At 46.0% G+C, this 19,440-nt stretch overlaps 2 protein-coding genes and 1 long non-coding RNA gene across 18 annotated transcripts in view; 1 reads left to right on the top strand and 2 right to left on the bottom strand.

The window, feature by feature from the left end:
- The window catches only part of TMEM44 (transmembrane protein 44), a 31,624-nt gene extending 30,130 nt beyond the window's left edge, over positions 1 to 1,494 (bottom strand). For all 14 annotated transcript variants that reach the window (XM_047733492.1, XM_047733487.1, XM_047733456.1 and 11 more), the window contains exon 1: positions 1,157 to 1,494. In XM_047733492.1, the coding sequence (XP_047589448.1) occupies positions 1,157 to 1,299 (143 nt within the window). In that variant the 5' untranslated portion in view covers positions 1,300 to 1,494. The remainder of the gene's footprint in view (positions 1 to 1,156) is intronic.
- On the top strand, positions 610 to 19,248 carry LOC125102365 (uncharacterized). 3 transcript variants are annotated; one of them, XR_007128117.1, is made up of 3 exons: positions 613 to 1,245; positions 16,785 to 17,220; positions 17,332 to 19,248. It is a non-coding gene; the product is annotated as an uncharacterized LOC125102365 (long non-coding RNA). The 3 variants fall into 3 exon arrangements; XR_007128115.1 differs by having other exon boundaries at positions 18,096 to 19,248; XR_007128114.1 differs by lacking the exon at positions 17,332 to 19,248 and having other exon boundaries at positions 610 to 1,245; positions 16,785 to 17,255.
- Positions 13,225 to 19,440, bottom strand: part of LSG1 (large 60S subunit nuclear export GTPase 1) — a 33,409-nt gene continuing 27,193 nt past the window's right edge. Inside the window, exons 12-14 of the mRNA XM_047733373.1 lie at positions 18,173 to 18,252; positions 16,683 to 16,856; positions 13,225 to 13,785 (exon numbers count right to left, since the gene is read on the bottom strand). Coding sequence (XP_047589329.1) covers positions 13,606 to 13,785; positions 16,683 to 16,856; positions 18,173 to 18,252 — 434 coding nt within the window. The 3' untranslated portion in view covers positions 13,225 to 13,605. The remainder of the gene's footprint in view (positions 13,786 to 16,682; positions 16,857 to 18,172; positions 18,253 to 19,440) is intronic.

Below are 19,440 nucleotides of genomic sequence, written 5' to 3' on the forward strand. Positions count from 1 at the left end.
TACCTAACCTCTCCCAACCCGAGTTTCCAGGTCAGGAAAATGTCTAATAAAGCACGTAGGCTGCCTCATTAGTGTCAGCTGGACAGTTTAATCCTCAAGCCTGCCCCTTTCTATAAGGGTCTGGGGGTTCCGTTCTTTCCATTCACTTGCGCAAGTTAATTAACCTGTCAGAACCTCCAGAACCCTGAGTGCATGGGAGTAATAACAGAATGAAGTGAGTTAATAAATGCCACACTGGGCCCACAGTAAATGTTCTAAGGTTGGTTTGTTTGTTTTGCATTCCAGTGACTGGGTAGGGGCGCTGCCAAATTTCCATAGCAATATCACACGAGGGAGTGGAATGTCCACGGGGTGCCCAAGCTGAGCGGCTGCCGGCCTCCCTTGGGGTGCTGCTCCTTTCTCCTCTGCCAGGAAATACTTGGGTAGCACCAGCTGGGGACAGGGTGGCCCGAGACCTGGAGGCCATCCTGGGCCAGACTTCAGCCAGCTTAGGACCCAGGTTACGGTGACCACCTGGCCAACGGGCTCCAGATGCTGGACAGGGCAAAGGCTGTGGTTAGAGTCAGATCCTCGCCCGTCCCCCTTGCAGGTCAGAGGGCCTGGGGCAAAGGGAGGCCAGAAACGCCGAGAGCCTCGTCCTAGGTCCTTGCCTCTGCCAAAGGCCGGTGGCAGGGCGGGAGCAGTAATAAGGATGTTTAATGAGCGCTAATGATACTAAGAGCTTTACCGGGACTAACTCATCTAATCCTGCCATCCGACCCATGAGAGTTATCAACCCCATCTACGTGAGGAAATCGAGGCTCGGACAGCTTGCCCAGCTCACACCGCCAGTCGGCGAGGAGACGCTGACAATAGAACCCCCGACTCTCGGCTGCCGCCCCGGGCCCCACGCACTGCACCACCCAGCCTCCTCCCGCGGGCCCCGCGCCAGCCTCTCCGTGCGCCGAATCCGGAAAGAAGTCCTGTCCGACTCCAGTCCGCCCCCGAAGGTTCCTTTCGATCGCGGAGCTGCGCCGCCTCCTGCCTCCTCCCTCTCTGCCCCCTTCCCTCCAGGTTTCCAGGAGGGAGCTGGTGGGGGAGGGGGAGGTTAGCGCCCCGCGCCCCCCGCGGCCGACCCAGCCCCCACCCCCGCGCCGCCCGGTCCCGTCCCTGTTACAGCGTGTGGGCGGCGATCCAGCAGGAGGTGGAGCAGATCCACAGGCCGAAGGAGATGCAGACGCGGTGGCGGGCGAAGCAGCGGTCCAGGTAGTCCCAGTCCCAGAGCGCGGACGCGGGCGCGGGGCTGGCCGCCTCCCCCATGGCTCTCCCGCTCCGCCCGGCCCGGGCCCCGGCCTCCCGCGCGGCCGCCCCGCGCCCCCTTCCTCCGGCACGGTGCCCCCTGCGGCGGCGGCCCCGGCTGAGCGCACGGTCGCGGCCCGGAGATGGGCGCTGGCGGCGGCGGCGGCGAGAGGGAAAAGTTTCCGGGACCGCGCGGCTCCCCACCCCGCGCGCTATTGTCGGGGGTCGGCGGGCGGGAGGCCGCCCCCCAGCGGCGGGAGCCGGCAGCAGCCTCCGCACAAAGGCTGCGGCCCCCGGCGCCCGACAGCCGCGCCCGGACGGACCCCTCGCGGTCACCCCCCGCCCCTCGCCCCGGCGGCCAGAGCCGAGGGGGTCACGGTAAGGCACTCTGTCCGCTCACTAATGCACTCCATTTTCTGAGCCGAACAATACACCTTACTTCGCGCCTGGTGCCGCGCTTGGGTGCTGCGGCTCCCGGCGGGAGCGGCAGGTCTGATCCTAGGGTATAATGGACCGGGGGTGGTGGGGGGCCAGGCAGAGGGACACAACGCACTCCTACCCCGCAGTCCCCAAGCCAGACTTCCAGAAAGTCACCCTGGAAGGTGCCCCAGCGAGCCGAGGAGGGCGGTGGTCTTGGCCATCCTGCTGTCCCCTCCAGCCACATTGCCACACAATCAATGCTGGTACACACGGAGCTGTACTTGAAAACAAGCTATTATCATCTTAAAGTTTCCTCGTTGATTTTAGTAAATTTGCTTAAACGAGGAGGTGACCCTATCATTTAGTTTTTTTTTTTTTTTTTCGGTTTTTTGTTTTTGTTTTTTTAAATAGAAGCCTTACGGACATCTCATTCATATACCACAAAATTCACCCTGTTAAAGTTTACAATTCAGTGGTTGTTAGGGTGTCCGCAGGGTTGTGCAACCACCACCACTATCTCATTTTACAACATTTTCATCACTTGCCAAGAAGCCAGTACTCTTAGAAATTACCATCCCCTCCACAATGGCAGCCTTAGGCAACCACAAATCTACTTGCTGTCTCTACAATTTTTCTGTTCTGGAAATTCTATTATTTATTTAGTTAGTGAAAGGTTTTATTTATTTGTGTGTATGTGAGAGAGAGAGAGAGAACTTGCAAGCACGGGGAGCAGCGGGCAGAGGGAAAAACAGGCTCCCTGCTGAGCAAGGATCCCCATGTGGGGCTCCATCCCAGAACCCTGAGATCATAACCTGAACCAAAGGCAGATGCTTAACAGACTGAGCCACCCAGGTGTTTCTGTTCTGGAAATTCTATCTCTTCTTTCACTCCACATAATGTTTTTAAGGTTAATCCATGCTACAACCTGTGTCAGAACTTCCTTCCTTTTTATGGCTGAATAATATTCTGTTATGTCAATACATCACATTTTATTTATCCGTTCATCAGTTGACGGACACTTGGGTTGTTTGCTCATTTTGGTTATTATGAATAATGCCTCTGTGAACATTCGTGTAAAAGGTTTTCAGTTCTCTTGGGCGTGTCCCTAGGAGTGGAACTGCTGGGGCTCCTGGTAACTATGTTTGAGGTTTTGAGGAACTGCCAGAAGGTTTTGCAAAGTGGCTACATTATTTTACAGATTAATTTATGTTTAAAGTTCTGACCACTCACAGGAGAAATGAAACACTATTTGTCAGGTATGTCAGGCTAGAAGCTGAGGACACAGGTTTTTTGTTGTTGTTGTTGTTGTTTTAAAGATCTTATTTATTTATTTATTTGACAGATAGAGATCAGGAACAGGCAGAGAAGCAGGCAGAAAGAGAGGAGGAAGCAGGCTCCCTGCTGAGCAGAGAGCCTGAGGGTCTCAGTCCCAGGACCCTGAGACCATGACCTGAGCCGAAGGCAGAGACTTTAACCCACTGAGCCACCCAGGTGCCCCTGTTGTTGTTGTTTTTAAAGATTTTATTTATTTGAGAGAGAGTGCAAAAGAGAACATGAGCAGGATAGGGGAAGGGGCAGAGGGAGAAGCGGACTCCCCACTGAGCAGGGTGCCGGACACCAGCTCAATTCCAGGACCTATGCGGAAGGCAGACACTTATCTAACTGCCCACCCAGGTGCCTCTGAGGACACGTTTTTGAGAAAAACAATCAAGTCCCTACGTTCATGGTGCTTACAGTCCAGTAGGAGAGAGAGAGACATTAAAGAAGCAATAGAATAGGGGTGCCTGGGTGGCTCAGTGGGTTAAAGCCTCTGCCTTCAGCTCAGGTCATGATCTCGGGGTCCTGGGATCGAGCCCCACATCATGCTCTCTGCTTGGCAGGGAGCCTGCTTCCCCCTCTCTCTCTGCCTGCCTCTGCCTACTTGTGATCTCTCTCCCTATGTCAAATAAATAAATAAAATCTTAAAAAAAAAAAAAAGAAGCAATAGAATAAGTAGAAGTCAAATGAAAATATGTTATTCAACAGAAGGGGCCAAAATCAAAATATGGAAATGATTAAGACAACTAAGGCAAGATTAAAAGTTTAAGTTAAGGGGTGCCTGAGTGGCTCAGTGGGTTAAAGCCTCTGCCTTCAGGTCAGGTCATGATCTCGGGGTCCTGGGATCGAGCCCCGCATCGAGCCCTGCATAGGGCTCTCTGCTTGGCAGGGAGCCTGCTTCTCTCTCTCTGCCTGCCTCTCTGCCTACTTGTGATCTCTGTCAAATAAATAAATACAAAATCTTTAAAAAAAAAAAAGGTTAAGTCAAAAGGAAAAATCTCCCTCGCTTTTTCTCAAATACATAAAATCTTTAAAAAATAAAGGAAAAAGAAAAAATATAGTAGCCGAGTTTCTCGTAGGCTATAAAAAACACCCACAGTCTGCAGGCCCGGCCTGCTGGTTCTTTGTGGGTTCTTCTGGCGTACGTGTGGATACTGACCTGCGATTGCCTGGATCCCGGGTTCTTCTGGTCACGTGGCCTACCTACTGTTCCCAAAAGAGAATCTGTTCCGCACACTATCTCGCTGAAATGAGGACATACCCTGCCTATGTCCTGTCACCCTCTCACAGGGCTCCTGTAGGGTAGGGGCTGCCTTGGGCTCTGCCTTGTTGAGGCTTAAAGACATCAGAATTTAATTGGTTTGCTTCTTATGAAGACTTCTCTGTCCCTCAGGCTCAGTATAAACCCTTGGAGGCTGAGCCCGGTTGGAGAAATTGCTTCATTCCTACCCACCCCACCCTGGACCGAGTTTGGACCCCTCAGTCGTTCTTTGTTCAGGCGGTTAGTTCTCAGCCTTTTCAGTAAACTCTTTGAGAATTTGGAGAAAACCTCATCCGCAAAAAATAAGAACATGTGTGCACACCCACGCGGTTGTTCATACAATCTTAGGAATTTGTGGAAGTCCTGAAATGCAACTATGGATTTCGTGAAGGATGAGACCCCAGACTAAAAACCCTTCATTTGAGGGGTTAAGCTCTCAGTCCCCTCTCCGGTCTGTGGGGGCGGTGAGGTGTGGGGATCCCTCAGCTGCCTGTCAGAAAGCACTCCTGCTGAGTCCAGCTCTCTGGGCAAGAGTGCTTGGAATCACTTCCTGTTGCTCTAACAGATGAGCACAAACTGAGTGGCTTAAAATAAAAGAAATATATTCCCTCCCGGTTCTGAAAGCAGGTTCCGGGGACCACAATCAAGGGGACTCTAGGAAGGGAATCCATTCATTGTCTCGCTCTATCCAGCAGCTGGTGGCTGCCAGCGCTCCTTGCTTGAGGCCTCAGCACTTAACTCCATCTCTCCTGCGCTCACATCACCCTCTTTGTTCTGCATCAGATCTCCTCCCTCTGCCTCTTTCCCAGAAAGACTGCATTTGTGACCTGCTCAGATCATCCACGCTACTCCCCATCTCAAGATCCTTAACTGAATCACGTCTGTGGACTCTTTTCCCATATAAGGTGACATTTATAGGTTCCAGGGATTAGGACCTGGTATTTTGGGGGGCCACTATTTAGCCTATGACGCCGCCTTCCCACAGGCTTCCTGTGAGATTCTTATGAGAAACTCCGGCTTGTGGAGATGGCCCTCAGTCGGGGCGGACAGACCGTGGGGAGCTCTTGGCAGTTCCTGGACACGCTGGCTCACAGGAAAACACAATGGGAAGAGTGTGGGCTTTGGAGCCTCCCGAGGCAGTCTTCCCTGCCCAGGCTGCTCTGCGTCCTGATCCTGTAGGGACACAAGCCACTGGGCCTGTACTCCTCCAATAGTTACTGAATGAATGAATGCATTTTAAAAAAAAAAGATTTATTTTAGACAGGGGGTGGGGGTGGGCAGAGAGAGAGGGAGAGTCTCAAGCAGACTCCCCAGTGAGGGCATAGCCCAGTTGAGGGCTCAAGCCCAGGACCCCAAGATCATGGCCTGAAACCAATATCATGGAGCTGAAACCAAGAGTCGGATGCTTAACCGACTGCACTGCCCAGTCAATTGATTTTATTTATTTATTAAAGATTGCATTTATTTATTTGACAGAGCAAGAGAAGGGGCGAGAGAGCACAAGTACGGGGAGAGGCAGAAGGAGTGGGAGAGGGAGAAGCAGACTCCCTGCTGAGCAGCGAGAGAGCACAAGTACGGGGAGAGGCAGAAGGAGTGGGAGAGGGAGAAGCAGACTCCCTGCTGAGCAGGGAGCCCAACCTGGGGCTCGATTCCAGGACTACAAGATCATGATCTGAGCCGAAGGCAGACCCTTAACCGACTGAGCCTCCCAGGTGGCCCCAACTGAATGGGTTTTTAAACAGCCCATACAAATGGGGTAGGTACTGTAGTTAGAGCGTGTTTAAGATCCTTTTGTGCCCCTACCATTGTGCGTGCGGGTGTGTTGGGAGGGCTTTTAAGAACCCCACGAGGGAGGCTTTGGGGAGTAAGCTTGCTTTTGGCACTAGGAGACAGGCCGGATGGCGGGCGAGCCACCCAGCCGTCAGGGAAGTGGGGTTATATAGGCTAACCCATGCCCTCCCTGCTGTGCAGACCCCTCCCAAATTCGGCCAGGACCTTCCAAAAGGATTTTCACTTGGTGGGCCCTCAGGAAGTGGATCAGTTCCCTTCCTGGGCTCCTCGGAGGCCCTGCAGTGGCCCCGCCTAGAAGCTAAAGCTCCCGTTTCTTTGGCCATTGTCTAGAGCTTGCCAAAAAGAAAAGCTAACACAAGGACCAGAACACAGGTCCTCCCTCCCCCGCTTAGAGGCATTTCCTGTTGGCAGGAGCGGTGAGCCCACGGGCTTTGTCCTGGACAGGGAGGGGCTGCAGCAGACTGGACTTTGTCCTGCAGGGGCTGGGGCCACGCGTGCCTGGAGGTCCCAGCCACCAGGCGGGGTGAGGGAGGGGACACACACAGGGCCTCAGCTCAGCTGCTTTCCCTTCTGAGGACATGCTAACCCGCCTGCCAGCGTTCCTGTAGGGCATACTATTTAGAGGAAAGGTTTGTGGCTGCTACTCAAGCAGCAACACTAAAAAAGGCTCTCTGCCAGTGTGACTTACCTGCTAGGAAGACAGAGAAACCACTGCTCAGAGGATGCGTTTTGAAATAATGGCATTTCCAAATCTCAGTCAGGCCCACTGTGGACACACTGGAGTGTCATGAGGGAAGCAGGTGGTAGGACTCCTGGGACCCGGGGTTCTACTTAAAACTCTATCATCAACTCACTGCTGGGTCTTGTGAAAATTGTGCTTTTTCTTCCACTTCAAGTTCTTTATTAATAACATCCTTTTGCTTAAAGTCACTTACTTCACAAAGCTTAGAAGCTAGGCAGGGGCTAATGGAACTCATGGATGTTGAAACATTACATCAAGGAAAGCCTTACCTTTTTTTTTTTTTTTTTTTTTTTAAAGTAATCTCTACCCCCAATGCAGGGCTCAAACTCACGCACCAAGACTCAAGTCTCACACTCTACCGACTGAGCCAGCTGGGTTACTCACCTTTTTAAAGAGCCAACTAAATAGAATTCAGTACTTGAATATTTGCAACTCTTGCTAATTTAACTCTTGCTAACTCTTGCAAATCTTGCTACTTTAGAAGTAGCCAAGATGTTCAAATTATAAATGTGAAATCCACCATTTTCCTCCCCTACTCTCCTGAAAAAATTCTCACCATTCTGACCTTTGATTATTGGGCTGGGCAAGAGTTAAGAGTCATTACTGTTAGCAGTTAACTTCTGAAGTTGTTACGAGTCACATTTTAAGTGCCTAATAGTCAACATTAGATGTGGTTACCTATAGAATAGCCCTGGATTATAGAACATTTATTTGCATTGTTGCCAGAAAGTTCTATTTGACAACCCCTGTATTACAACATCTACGGCAGCACTACTTTTAAAAATCAGAACCCTCTGGAGAATAATGATGTGTCTGTGTAGGTTCCCTGTTAACAGATGTACCACTGGAGTGTGGGGTATTGAGGGTGGGGGAGGTTGTGCCTACATGAGGACTGTCAAATATGGGAACTCTGTACTTACTGCCTAATATTGCTGTGACCCAAACACTGTTCTAGAAAATAAATTAAAAATTTAAAAAAACACAAGCCTGCAAAAACATCTTCATGTCCATCAATAATAGAACCATAAACTACAGCAATGACAGATTTATTACTTATATATAAGACTGTGGCCACATCTCACAATGTTGGACTGAAGAAGCCAGAGAGAGGAGGACACACTGTAGATTGTGTGTGTGCGTCATACAAAATCTGGTGAAAAGGTCAGAACAGCAGTTACCCTGGGGAAGGTCAGTTTGTGGCTGAGGCATGAAATGCTGACCCTTCCGTGTCTTCATCAAGGTGCTGGTTGCATCAATGTGTTGTTTATGAAAAGTCAGTTTACCTATACTCTCACAATTGTGCACTTTCTGTATACATATTACACTTCAATACAACATTTACAAGATGTATTCAGAGTCTACTGTGTCCTGGGCACTTTTCACTTACATGATGCCTTTCCCTTCTAGATTGTTCAAAATTGTTCTCCCTTCATATCAGTCTTTTTTTTTTTTAAGATTTTATTTATTTATTTGACAGAGAAAAAGATCACAAGTAGGCAGAGAGGCAGGCAGAGAGAGAGTGGAGGAAGCAGGCTCCCCGCTGAGCAGAGAGCCCCATGCGGGATTCCATGGGGCTCGATCCCAGGACCCTGAGACCATGACCTGAGCCGAAGGCAGAGGCTTAACCCACTGAGCCACCCAGGCACCCCATATCAGTCTTTTAAAAGCAAAATCCTTCCTTTCTGTAGGGCCCTCAACTGGTCAATAGTATGAGGAATGCACGGACAACGAATGGTTAAGGGTGGGTATTTTGAATGATTTTCCTCACTTCTCCCCACAAAGAAGTTAGAGGCGTGGCATTAAGCAGATTTCTGGCTTGCTGCCACATTTTCCAGTTTACCTTCAAAGAAAGCATATGTGGCAACTGGCATCTTGACCAAAACCTTAACTTCCTTCTCGTTTCCTGAAAAGTAAGCAGACGACAGATGTATAGCAGGTTCTACTTTAAAAGGGCGGTGTATTTCTTGTAATAAAATGCTGGGAAAAATTTCAGAACAATAGAGATAATGTTAATGACTGGAATTTGTAAGTGGACAGTACTAACTGCTACAACGTGGGTGAGAATACCTAAAAAAATTGAAAGGATACTTAATGAGACACATTGTGGGCAGAAGCCAAGATGAAAACAGAAAGCCCCTTTCAGGGTGTCCTAGTTTTGGTTCTTCAGACTCTAAGCAGAGGACCTAGGTTTAGTTAATTTTCTTGACTGGAGCCCAATGCGGGGCTTGAACTCAACCTACGCTGAGATCACCGTTGGACGCTTAACTGAGTCACCCAGGCATCCCTCAGGTTTAGTTTATTTGGGAGGCAATCCTGCACTTCTGCATGAAGCAGAAATGAGGGAGTGGAGAAAGTGAGGGATGGGAGAAAGGCCACGGGTGAGTTAGTGAGAGGATGTTGGCTGTGGGCAGGCAGGACTCAGTTCCCCTGAGGACACGGTAAGGCATGCGTACAGTGTGTGCACCAAGTGACAGACGTTGGGGCACTTACTAACCAGCCCCGTTCTTTACCAGTTGGTGGTGGTTCTGGGGGTGTTCTAGCCCCAGCCCTTCTAGACTGCCCTGTGTGCAGGCTGAGCAAGCCCTGTGGGGCAGTAGAAAGAAGTAGGGAATACAGGGCTTGTGGTGGAAAGACCTGCACAGGAACTGCCCACTGGGGCTGCAGGTGACCCCACCGTGGGCTAAGGGATGTGTAGTGGTGTGGGGCATCCACACAAACATCTCTTACTAGGAAGACTTGCTAGAAAATAGAGTCAGATGCTCTTCACAATTGTTCCACACTCATGAAGTTAAATACCAAAGGGTATAACATCCAGAAATAAGCCCTCATGTTTATGTTCAATTCTTGACAAGAGTGCCAAAACAATTCAATGGGTAAACACTAGTCTTTTCAACAAATGGTGTTGGGACTACTGGATACCACATGTCAAAGAATGAAGCTGGTCTATCTACTTCATACCATATACAATAACACGAAATGGACCACAGACATAAATCTAAGAGCTAAAACTATTAAACTCTATGTAAAAACTGTGTAAGAACATAGGGGGTAAATCTTAGTAAACCTTGGATTTGTCAACAGTTTCTTAGACTTAACACAAGAAACATAGCAACAAAAGAAAAAAAATGGATACATTTGGAATTCAGCAAAATTAAAACTGTGTTCCAAAAGACACTATAAGAAAATGAAAAGACAACCTATTGAATGGCAGAAAACATTTGCAAATGACAGATCTGATAAGGGACTTATACCTACAATGTACAAAGAACTTTTGTAACTCAATAACAAGATAACTCAATTAAAGAATGGGCAAAGGATCTATCTTAATTGACATTTTTCTGAAGATGATATATAAGTGGCCAGTATGCACATGAGAGGATGCTCAACATCATTAAGTCATTAAGAGAATGCACATCAAAACTAGGAGATACCACTTTGTACCCACTAGGATGGCTAAGACAAAAAGACAGACAGTAACAAGTGTTGACAAGGATATGTAGAAATTAGGGGCGCCTGGGTGGCTCAGTAGGTTAAGCATCTGCTTTCGGCTCAGGTCATGATCCCAAGGGTCCTGGGATAGAGCTCTGCATCGGGCTCCCTGCTAGACGGGAAATCTGCCTCTTCCTCCCCATCCTTGTGCTAATAAAATCTTTCTTTTTTTTTTTTTAAAGATTTTATTTATTATTTGACAGACAGAGCTCACAAGTAGGCAGAGACAGAGAGGGGGAAGCAGGCTCCCTGCTGAGCAGAGCCTAATGCAGGGCTTGATCCCAAGGTCCTGGGATCATGACCTGAGCTGATGGCAGAGGTTTTAACCCACTGAGCCACCCAGGCGCCCCTCTAATAAAATCTTAAAAAAAAAAAAAAAAAAAAAAGGATATGGAGAAATTAGAACCTGTTGATGGGAAATGTAAAATGGTGCAGCCATTCTGAATAGTAGTTGCTCAAAAGGTTAAATGTAGGGCAGGTCCACTCCTAGATATATACCTGATTTAAAAACCTGTGTCCAAACAAAAACTTGCACACAAATGTTCAGAGCAGCATTACTCATAAAACAGAAAGTAGAAACCCACATATCTTTATTAATGATTTGAGAGAGAGAGAGAGAGAGAGAGAGAGAGAGCACAAGTGGAGGGAGCAGCAGACGAAGAGGGAGAAGCAAACCCCTCGCTGTGTGCAGAGCCTGATGTGGGGCTGAATCACAGGAACCCAGAACCCCAGGATCATGAGCTGAGCTGAAACAGACCCTTAACTGACTGAAGCCACCCAGATGCCCCTGGAAACCCAAATGTCTTTTAAGTGATAAATGGACAAACAAGATGTGGTATATACATCCAATGGAATGTATTATTTGGCAATTAAAAGCAATAAAGTACTGAGAGGTGTTAAACTACATATAAACCTTGAAGACATGGGCTAAGTGAAAGCCAGTCACAGGTCACTTAGCTTATGATTCCATTTATAGGAATGTATAGAAGAGGTAAATCCATATAAAGTAGATTAGTGGTTGCTTGGGGCTGAGGGGATAAGATTGGGATCCAATAGCTAAAGGGTCCTGAGTTTCCTTTTGTGGCAATAATGTAGAATTGATTATGGTGGTTAAGTTACACAACTCTGAATATACTAAAAACCATTACACTGTATATGTTAAATTGTGATTTTGTACAGTATATGAATCTCAGTAAAACTGTTACAAAAATAAGAGCATGGAAGCATATGTACCTACTTTTTCTGTAAAGTCTCATGTTTTAGCTATTACATTATCATTAAAGCAAAACTTATTCTAAATCTGTACATGCTTTGTTCATTCAGTATGGAAGTTTTCTCCCACACAACTGTGCCTGTTCTTCAGTAAATGGAACAAAGTATACATATATATATACATATATATATACATATATAAATATATATATATATATATTTTTTAAGACTTTATTTATTTGTTTGACAGAGACACAGCAAGAGAGGGAACATAGGCAGGGGGAGTGGGAGAGGGAGAAGTAGGCTCCCCGCTGAACAGGGAGCCCCATGTGGAGTTTTGAGTGGATCACGACCTAAGCCGAAAGCAGATGCAGAACGACTGAGCCACCCAGGCGCCCTGGCACAAAGTATATTTTAACATGCCAATGCTGTTCCTGTCATGAGCTTTTTTTTTACTAATTTTGTCTCATTTTTCTCAGATTAAAAGAATGACTAGAAGTAGATTATTGCAGATGGACCAACACCATTTTAGAACCTTCTTAGCTTTGCCTCCTCTGTCTGCCTCAACCTTGGTCTGGAGTAATTTCTCACTCCACATTTAAAGAAGAAGAGAACAGTAATCCCCGGTTTATAAACCCTTCCTTGGCTTATCTAGTACTTTTGAGAAAACATCCAGAATCCCACCATAAGCTCAAAGGCCCTGGGTGGCGGCTCTTGCTAATGTCTTTCCTTCTTCAGGCCCTTCTCCTGCTGTGGCCATTTTCTAGTGCCCTTTCCCACCACACAGGAGGGTTTGTTAAATGAACAAGTACACTTTTTTTATTCTCTAGGTGGAAGACATTTTCAAATAGATCTAAAAATCTTTATGGCCACACAGGGCAAGGCTTAACTGCAAATTCATAGATGAGCTTTGAGTGTCTGTGTTTTTTATGGAAATGTGCATTTTTCTGGAGAAAGCATCCATCCATAACTTCCATTAGAGTTTCAAAAATACCTATCACACAAAACAAGCAGGTCCTACAAACCTACCTACAAAACAAGGTAGGTTTCTGATTTAAGGGAATAATGAGGCTCACAGAAAAATGGAGACAAAAATAAAGTGAGAGGCTGAAGCAACCATTGTGTATTTGTCACACACAATGGCACTATAAAACGTAAACTGCCTTTGTCATTCTTTTTTAAAAAACACTTTATTTATTTGACAGAGAGAGAGAGAGACATACACACACAGCAACAGAGGGAACACAAGTAGGGGGAATGGGAGAGGGAGAGGAAGAGGGAGAAGCAGGCTTCCTGCAAAGCAGGGAGCCTGACATGGAACTCGATCCCAGGACCCTGGGATCATGACCTGAGGCAAAGGCAAACGTTTGACTGAGCCACCCAGGTGCCCCTGCCTTTGTCATTCTTGATGGTTTTAAGTACCAAGGTGATCAGGAATCCCTATGACTAAAACAAAAACTAGCTGCTTATCCCCCAATCTTCTCACCCCTGCAGTTAGCCACAGAAAATCCCTTGCTTCCTTCTGTAGTAGTGGCTCCTGTTGATGGTGATTTTCCATGGAAGGTTGTGCTCTCCAGAAGTTTCTGGAAACTACACACGCCAGTCCCCTATTCCAAGATCTGATATGCCTTATGTCATCCCAGGGGTGTGCTGGGTATGTGTGAGGTTGAGAATCATTAACCTAAATAATGTTCCCCCAAGAAGCCATCTAAAATCCCAGTCATGTCTTGCAAATTCAAACTGTATAAAGAACATGAAATGTCCAAATGGCAGTGTATCTACATAAACCAATAAAACATCTGTCAGTGGCAATTTAATTTTAGTACTTTTCAAAAAAACCCCCAACTTACAAATTAGTATGCATCGATGTATCTGTTCTCGCACACATACACTCATTCGTTCCCTCATCTTAAGTTCAGCCTTCTACAGGACAAGGTTTCTGGGGCTCCAAGATGACTGTGTGAGAGTCTGTGCCCCAAGGAGCCTCTCCGTCTAGATACAGACTGTTTGGTGTGGCCACGGCATCGCAGGCCAGAACAGCTCCTCTTCTATTCTGGATGCACAAGGCAGATGCCATTTCTGTCACAGCCCAAGTTCACGTATCCAGGTGCTTGTAGAGTCGGCGACTTTTCTCTTTTTTATTTCTGTTGCCATGTTTTTTCCAGGCCTTCCCAGCCCTGCTCTCAGAGCTCATAGTAGCTGCAGTCACCAGGCCACTCCCTGGCTTGTAGCCCATCACAGTCTGGACTCCTTTGGTCAAAGCTCTCACATTTTCCTAGGAAGTAAGACAGCATTATTTGAAATGTGAGCACGGAATTACTTATGGAGAACTCAAAGCAGACTTCCACTTCCTTCACTGCTCCTTTCCTCACTTTTTTTTTTTTTAATAAGATTTTATTTATTTTTCAGAAAGAGAGAGTGAGCGCACAAGCAGGAAGAGCGGCAGGCAAAGGGAGAAGCAGGGTCCCCTCCTGAGATCATGACCTGAGCTGAAGGCAGACGCTTAACCGACTGAGCCACCCAGGCGCCTCTCTCTCCCCATTCTTAAATAAGTTTCTCAGCATTCTGTCTTCAGTGCATTCTTTGTCCTCAACTTTGCTTAGTCCTAGAGCTTCAAATACCATCTCTCACTAGCCACAACAGAGCACTCCCATTGCCTTCCTCGTGTATTGCATACACCCAGCCACTGAGTTCTCTGGATCCCAGGCTCTAGGATTTGGTGCATCTATCCCCTCCTCTCCACCACCTGGCTCTAAGCCTGGTATTCACTTTCACTGCAAGTGAGAGGAGTCTGCAAGACTCCTCTCATCCAGGCTCCAGGCTTCCACTAGACTTCTCCAATCACATATTCCTCTTCCTGTCCTCACAAGCCCCTGGTGGCTCCCTGCAGCCTGGGGAATCGAGTTCCTATTCCCTCACATGGTACACAGGCTACTGACAACATGGACTGTTTACTCAGAGAATCCACACCCCCATCTCTTCATGCCTTTGTTCAGACTACTCCCCCTGCCCGGGGCGTGCCCTCACTACTCCCTGCACCTGGCACATTTCTAGCTGTCTGTCAGAGTCCAGCTGAGGTCTTACCACCCCTCCATAGCTTCACTCGCCTACTCTCCTCCCAGCCCCAGGAGGAACTGCTCCCTAGTCTGGGTTCACAAAGTACTTGACTTACACCTCTGCCCTAGACCTGGTATGTCATGTTATTTGTTAACTTGCCCATCTCCCCTTAGCTAGAATGTGATCTCCTTGAAAACAGTGTCTTATTCATTTTGGTATCCTAGGTCCTAGCACAGTAGGCAGACGTAGAAAGTGCTCAAAAAAGTTTTTGTAAACCTGTGACTTTACTTAAGTGGAACACAAACAAACAAACAAAAAGAACTAAACAAATTTTAAGTTTACTGAGTTAAAAAAAAATAAATCCCACATGATTCTGGAAATGCAAAGCAGTATTTCATGATCTTCTTATAATAGTAAAATGTTACTCTAGAGGCTAAAGCTTTGGTATCTGTGAGTTTTTAGCTTTCTTGCACATGACTTTCAGAAACATTGTATAAACACTTAAAACTTCCATTTACACGTCTTGCATGACAATAGTAGGCCCAAGGAAGAACCTGTAATCTTTCTGCATATCATTAAATTTCCTTCTAAATATTGGTAAGACTGAAAATAATTCAAACCAGGAGCCACAACAATCTAAGTTCTATCTCAGCTTTGCCATTTAAGACAAGTGTCCTTGAATAAGTCACTTAAATTCCGTGGGCTTCAATGTCCTCACTGGTAGATAATAATGGGGACAATACTATCTGCTTGGCCCACCTTAACAAACGGTGTGAGGGACACAAATAAAGCATCATATAAATACAGTAAGACTCATTCTCTGGATACAGATGACCCCTGCCCCACCCCAACTTTTCTGGCTGTAGCAATCACAAAAGCATTTAATAAATATATTAAATACAGTTACAGGATTTAACTGCTCTACATATATATTTGTTCTTTAAAATTAATATGTATTGGCTCAGAAAACCCACTTAATGGTAAACAATATTTGCATATTATGATAAAGGCTTATATTGGAACATATAAAGAACTCTTATACCTCAACAGTAGAAGTGTTCTCCAAAGAAGACATACATGTGCTCATGAGCACATGAGAAGATTATCGATATCATTTATCCTTAGGGAAATACAAATCAAAATCATGACATATCACTTCACATATACTAGAATGGCTAAAATGAAAAAGAAAAGAAATGCTGGTAAGGGGGCGCCTGGGTGGCTCAGATGGTTCAACATCTGCCTTTGGCTCAGGTCATGATCTCCAGGTCCTGGGATTGACGTTGGGCTGCCAGCTCAACAGGGAGTTTGCTTCTCCCTTTCCCTCTGCCTCTCCCCCTGCTTGTGCTCTCTCTGTCTCTGTATCTCTCTCAAATGAATTAAAAAGAAAAAAAAAAAAATCTAAAAAAAAATTAAATAAAAAAATTAAAAAATATATATATATAAAAGAAATACTGGTAAGGATGTAAAAATTAGAGCCCTCATACACTGCTGGTGGGAATGTATAATGGCACAGCCACTTTGGAAATTTTGGTGGTAAATCAAATGTTGAACATGGAGTTACCATTGGACCCAGAAATCCCACTCCTAATTATATACCCCAAAGAACTGAAAAATCTTATGTTCAAACAAAAGCTTGTACATGAGTGTTCACAGTAGCACAGAAGAAAGAACAGCCAAATTCCATCTACTGATAAATAAAACGTGGTCTATCGACTCAATGGAATATTATCTGACAATAAAAAAGAAGTACTGATACATGGATGAACCTTGATGTCATGATGCCAAGTTAAAGAAGCAAGTCATAAAAGACCACAGAATGGGTGATTCTATTTATCTGGATAGGCCAATCTATCTAGGAGAAAGTAGATGAGGGATTGGCAGGGGTTGGGGGGAGGGGGGAATGTTGAGTCACTGCTAATGGGTATAATATTTCTTTCTAGAGTGAAAAAATGTTCTAAAATTATGGTGATAGTTGCACAACTCTGAATATAGAACAAACTACTGAACTGTATTTGAAAAGAGTGAATTTTATGCTATGTGAATGAGTATTTCAACAAAACTGCTATATAAAATGTGTTGGATCAGAAGGTAAAGAAAAACTTTAAAACTTACTTGATGAAAAAAAGTTTTATCAACTATATTTTCAATTTGTATTACTTTTTTACTTCTGCCTGAATGGATTTTCAGTCCGCCACCATCTGTTCTGTTTTCTAGGAGTCGCTGGTGTTGCTGCTGAAAGGTCACAGGGTCTCTTCCAGGAGGAGGATGACAGTACAGAAGTTTACCCTACAAAGACATCAAGAAGCGTAACAGCACATCACAGGTGCCATGTGTGTTATCCCAGAAGAAAAGTCCTCCGAGAAGCTATCTCCGCCAGGCACCCTCTGGCAAGCTTCCTGCTTTTTGATGCAGAGAGCTGAGCAGAGTTCTGTCACCTATAACCACAGCCCTAACGAACACACGACTGTGCTCCTTCTTACCTTGTTTGCATTTTCTACAGAAGTGTTCTTCAGTACACTAACATGAGTAGACTTAGGATAAATATTTTCCAAAACAAAAACCAGGACACAACCGGACAGTGGGACGATACTAATGGGGACGTTGGGCTGGCCGCGGTTGCTCACTGGGCGCAGATTTTCCACTTCCCACTGTAAGCACTCTATAAACTGTGTTGGTTTTAACTCATCTTCCACGGTTTTATAAATGGTGAATCAATGCATAATTTATCCATACGAATATTCTACTAACTTCTTTCTTCCAGAACTGAAGGCGAGAGGGTATGCTGCCCAATCTGACTCCTGTGCTTGCCAGAGCTCTGCTGACATGGCACTAAGAAGGCCGAACAAAGCCAAATCCTCACAGCCAGTTATTACTGGAGATCCAGAATGCTTGTTTGTGAAAAGAATTCAGCTTAACCCATAAATACTATTGGGGGTTAATTATGTGTGAGGCCCTGAGCTTAGTGGTGTGTGTGTCTCCACATACCTATATTTTTCTCATTTATTTCGCATAATAATCTCATGAGATAGGTACTATTAATTCTTATTTTACTTACAAGGAAAACCCCAAACTTGGCACATGTTCATTTGTAACATGAGAATAATAACCTCATAGACTCGCTGTGTATTTTTAACGAGGTGACACAAAGAAAACATTTCGCACTGCCCTCTGTGTAGGGCTCGCTGGGAGTGCTGCTGTTATGAGGGCAAACGCAGGGACAAAGGCTTATGACCAGCTACACTGCAGGGAGGGTGGGGACACAGCTGTCACAGGAACTAGCAAGGGCTGCGGGAGATGGAAAAACCAGAGGCACCATTTTCTCACTTTCACCGATGACACGTGCAGCGCCCTCTGCCTCGCATTACGCTGCTCGTGACATGCCAGGTCCAGATGACGCTAGCTGCCCCGGTCAAGAATGCCTGGCCAAGGCTGTGGATCCCCTTACCCAGAAAAGCCGCGAGAACCTTGCCCACGTGGCCTCTCTGACAACACAACCTCAGTGAGGAAATATCTCCTTTCTAACAGGTTGCCGGCATCTAAAAGCACAGTGTGAGAATGAAGGCCTATCTACTCCAGAGCAACAAGGAGCCGGGCTCACTTACGCTGACGTAGTCCTTCAAGATATAGCGAGCAGACCGAGGCTGGTCTGGCTGCCCATGCGCCGTCATGAATCCTCGCATGTCTGTGAGGCAAATAACGGTGCAAAACCGAAGTCACAACAAAGACAACCAAGGTGATGAAAATTTAGTCTGTTACCCCACTAACTGTGCATCCTGACTTGTTAGCTTTATTTTTTTAAAAAGATTTTCATTCATTTGGCCAGGGGTGGGGGAGCAGGGGGGAAGGGGGAGCATAAGCAGTGGGGAGAGGCAGAGGGAGAAGCAGACCCCCCGCTGAGCTGGGAGTCCAACATGGGGCTCAATCCTGGGACCTGGAGATCACGACCTGAGTCGAAGGCAGACACTTAACCATTTGAGCCACCTAGGCACCCTTGAGTCACTAGCTTTCAAAAAGCAACCATCACTGTAGAAGATAATCTGATTAGCACTATAAAGACATCTGACAATCCAGGTGAACAGACGATATTGTTCTGATATCCAAGCACCAAGTGGTAACAGAGATATTCAATTTCTCTTTACTCTAGTTATTTCTTTCATCTCTTCATTTTATGAACATTTAATCATGGAGGCTACCTGTAGAATGCTATGTTGTCACTATTATTAGCAACACCAAAAGTAATACAGTGAGTAAGTCTCTTCTTGTTTAGTGATCTAGCTATGCTTTTTCCAGCTTCTCAAACATACTGCAAAGATCCCTCTAATACTGACTCAACCAGAGGGAGTAGCAGAGCATAGTGGTTAAGAATATAGGCTTTGGCAGACAGGTGGGGTTCAAAACTCGGCTTCCTCACCTACTAGCTGTGTAGTAGGCTCTGCCACTTTGGAAGAAAATAAAACTCTAGTTCACATAATATTAAAAAATACATTTAGGCAAATTAAAAATCTAAAAGTATTTAAAAAAAAATAGAGGGAAACAATTTTGTCCTTAGATAGGGAAGACTCTCCCCAAGTAAAACACCAAACCCCATCAAGCCAAAAAAGGAAAAAAAAAAAAAAGGCTATTAAAATTGTTAATGTCGAGTGCCTGGGTGGCTCAGTGGGTTAAGCCTCTGCCTTCAGCTCAGCTCAGGTCATGATCTCAGGGTCCTGGGATCGAGCCCAGCATCGGGCTCTCTGCTCAGCAGGGGACCTACTTCCCCCATCTCTCTCTGCCTGCCTCTCTGCCTACTTGTGATCTCTCTCTCTGTCAAGTAAATAAATAAAATATTTAAAAAAAAATTGTTAATGTCTACAGGACCAAAGAAACCATG

The sequence above is a fragment of the Lutra lutra genome, chromosome 1 (genome assembly GCF_902655055.1).
Source record: "Lutra lutra chromosome 1, mLutLut1.2, whole genome shotgun sequence".
Lineage (NCBI taxonomy): Eukaryota > Metazoa > Chordata > Mammalia > Carnivora > Mustelidae > Lutra > Lutra lutra.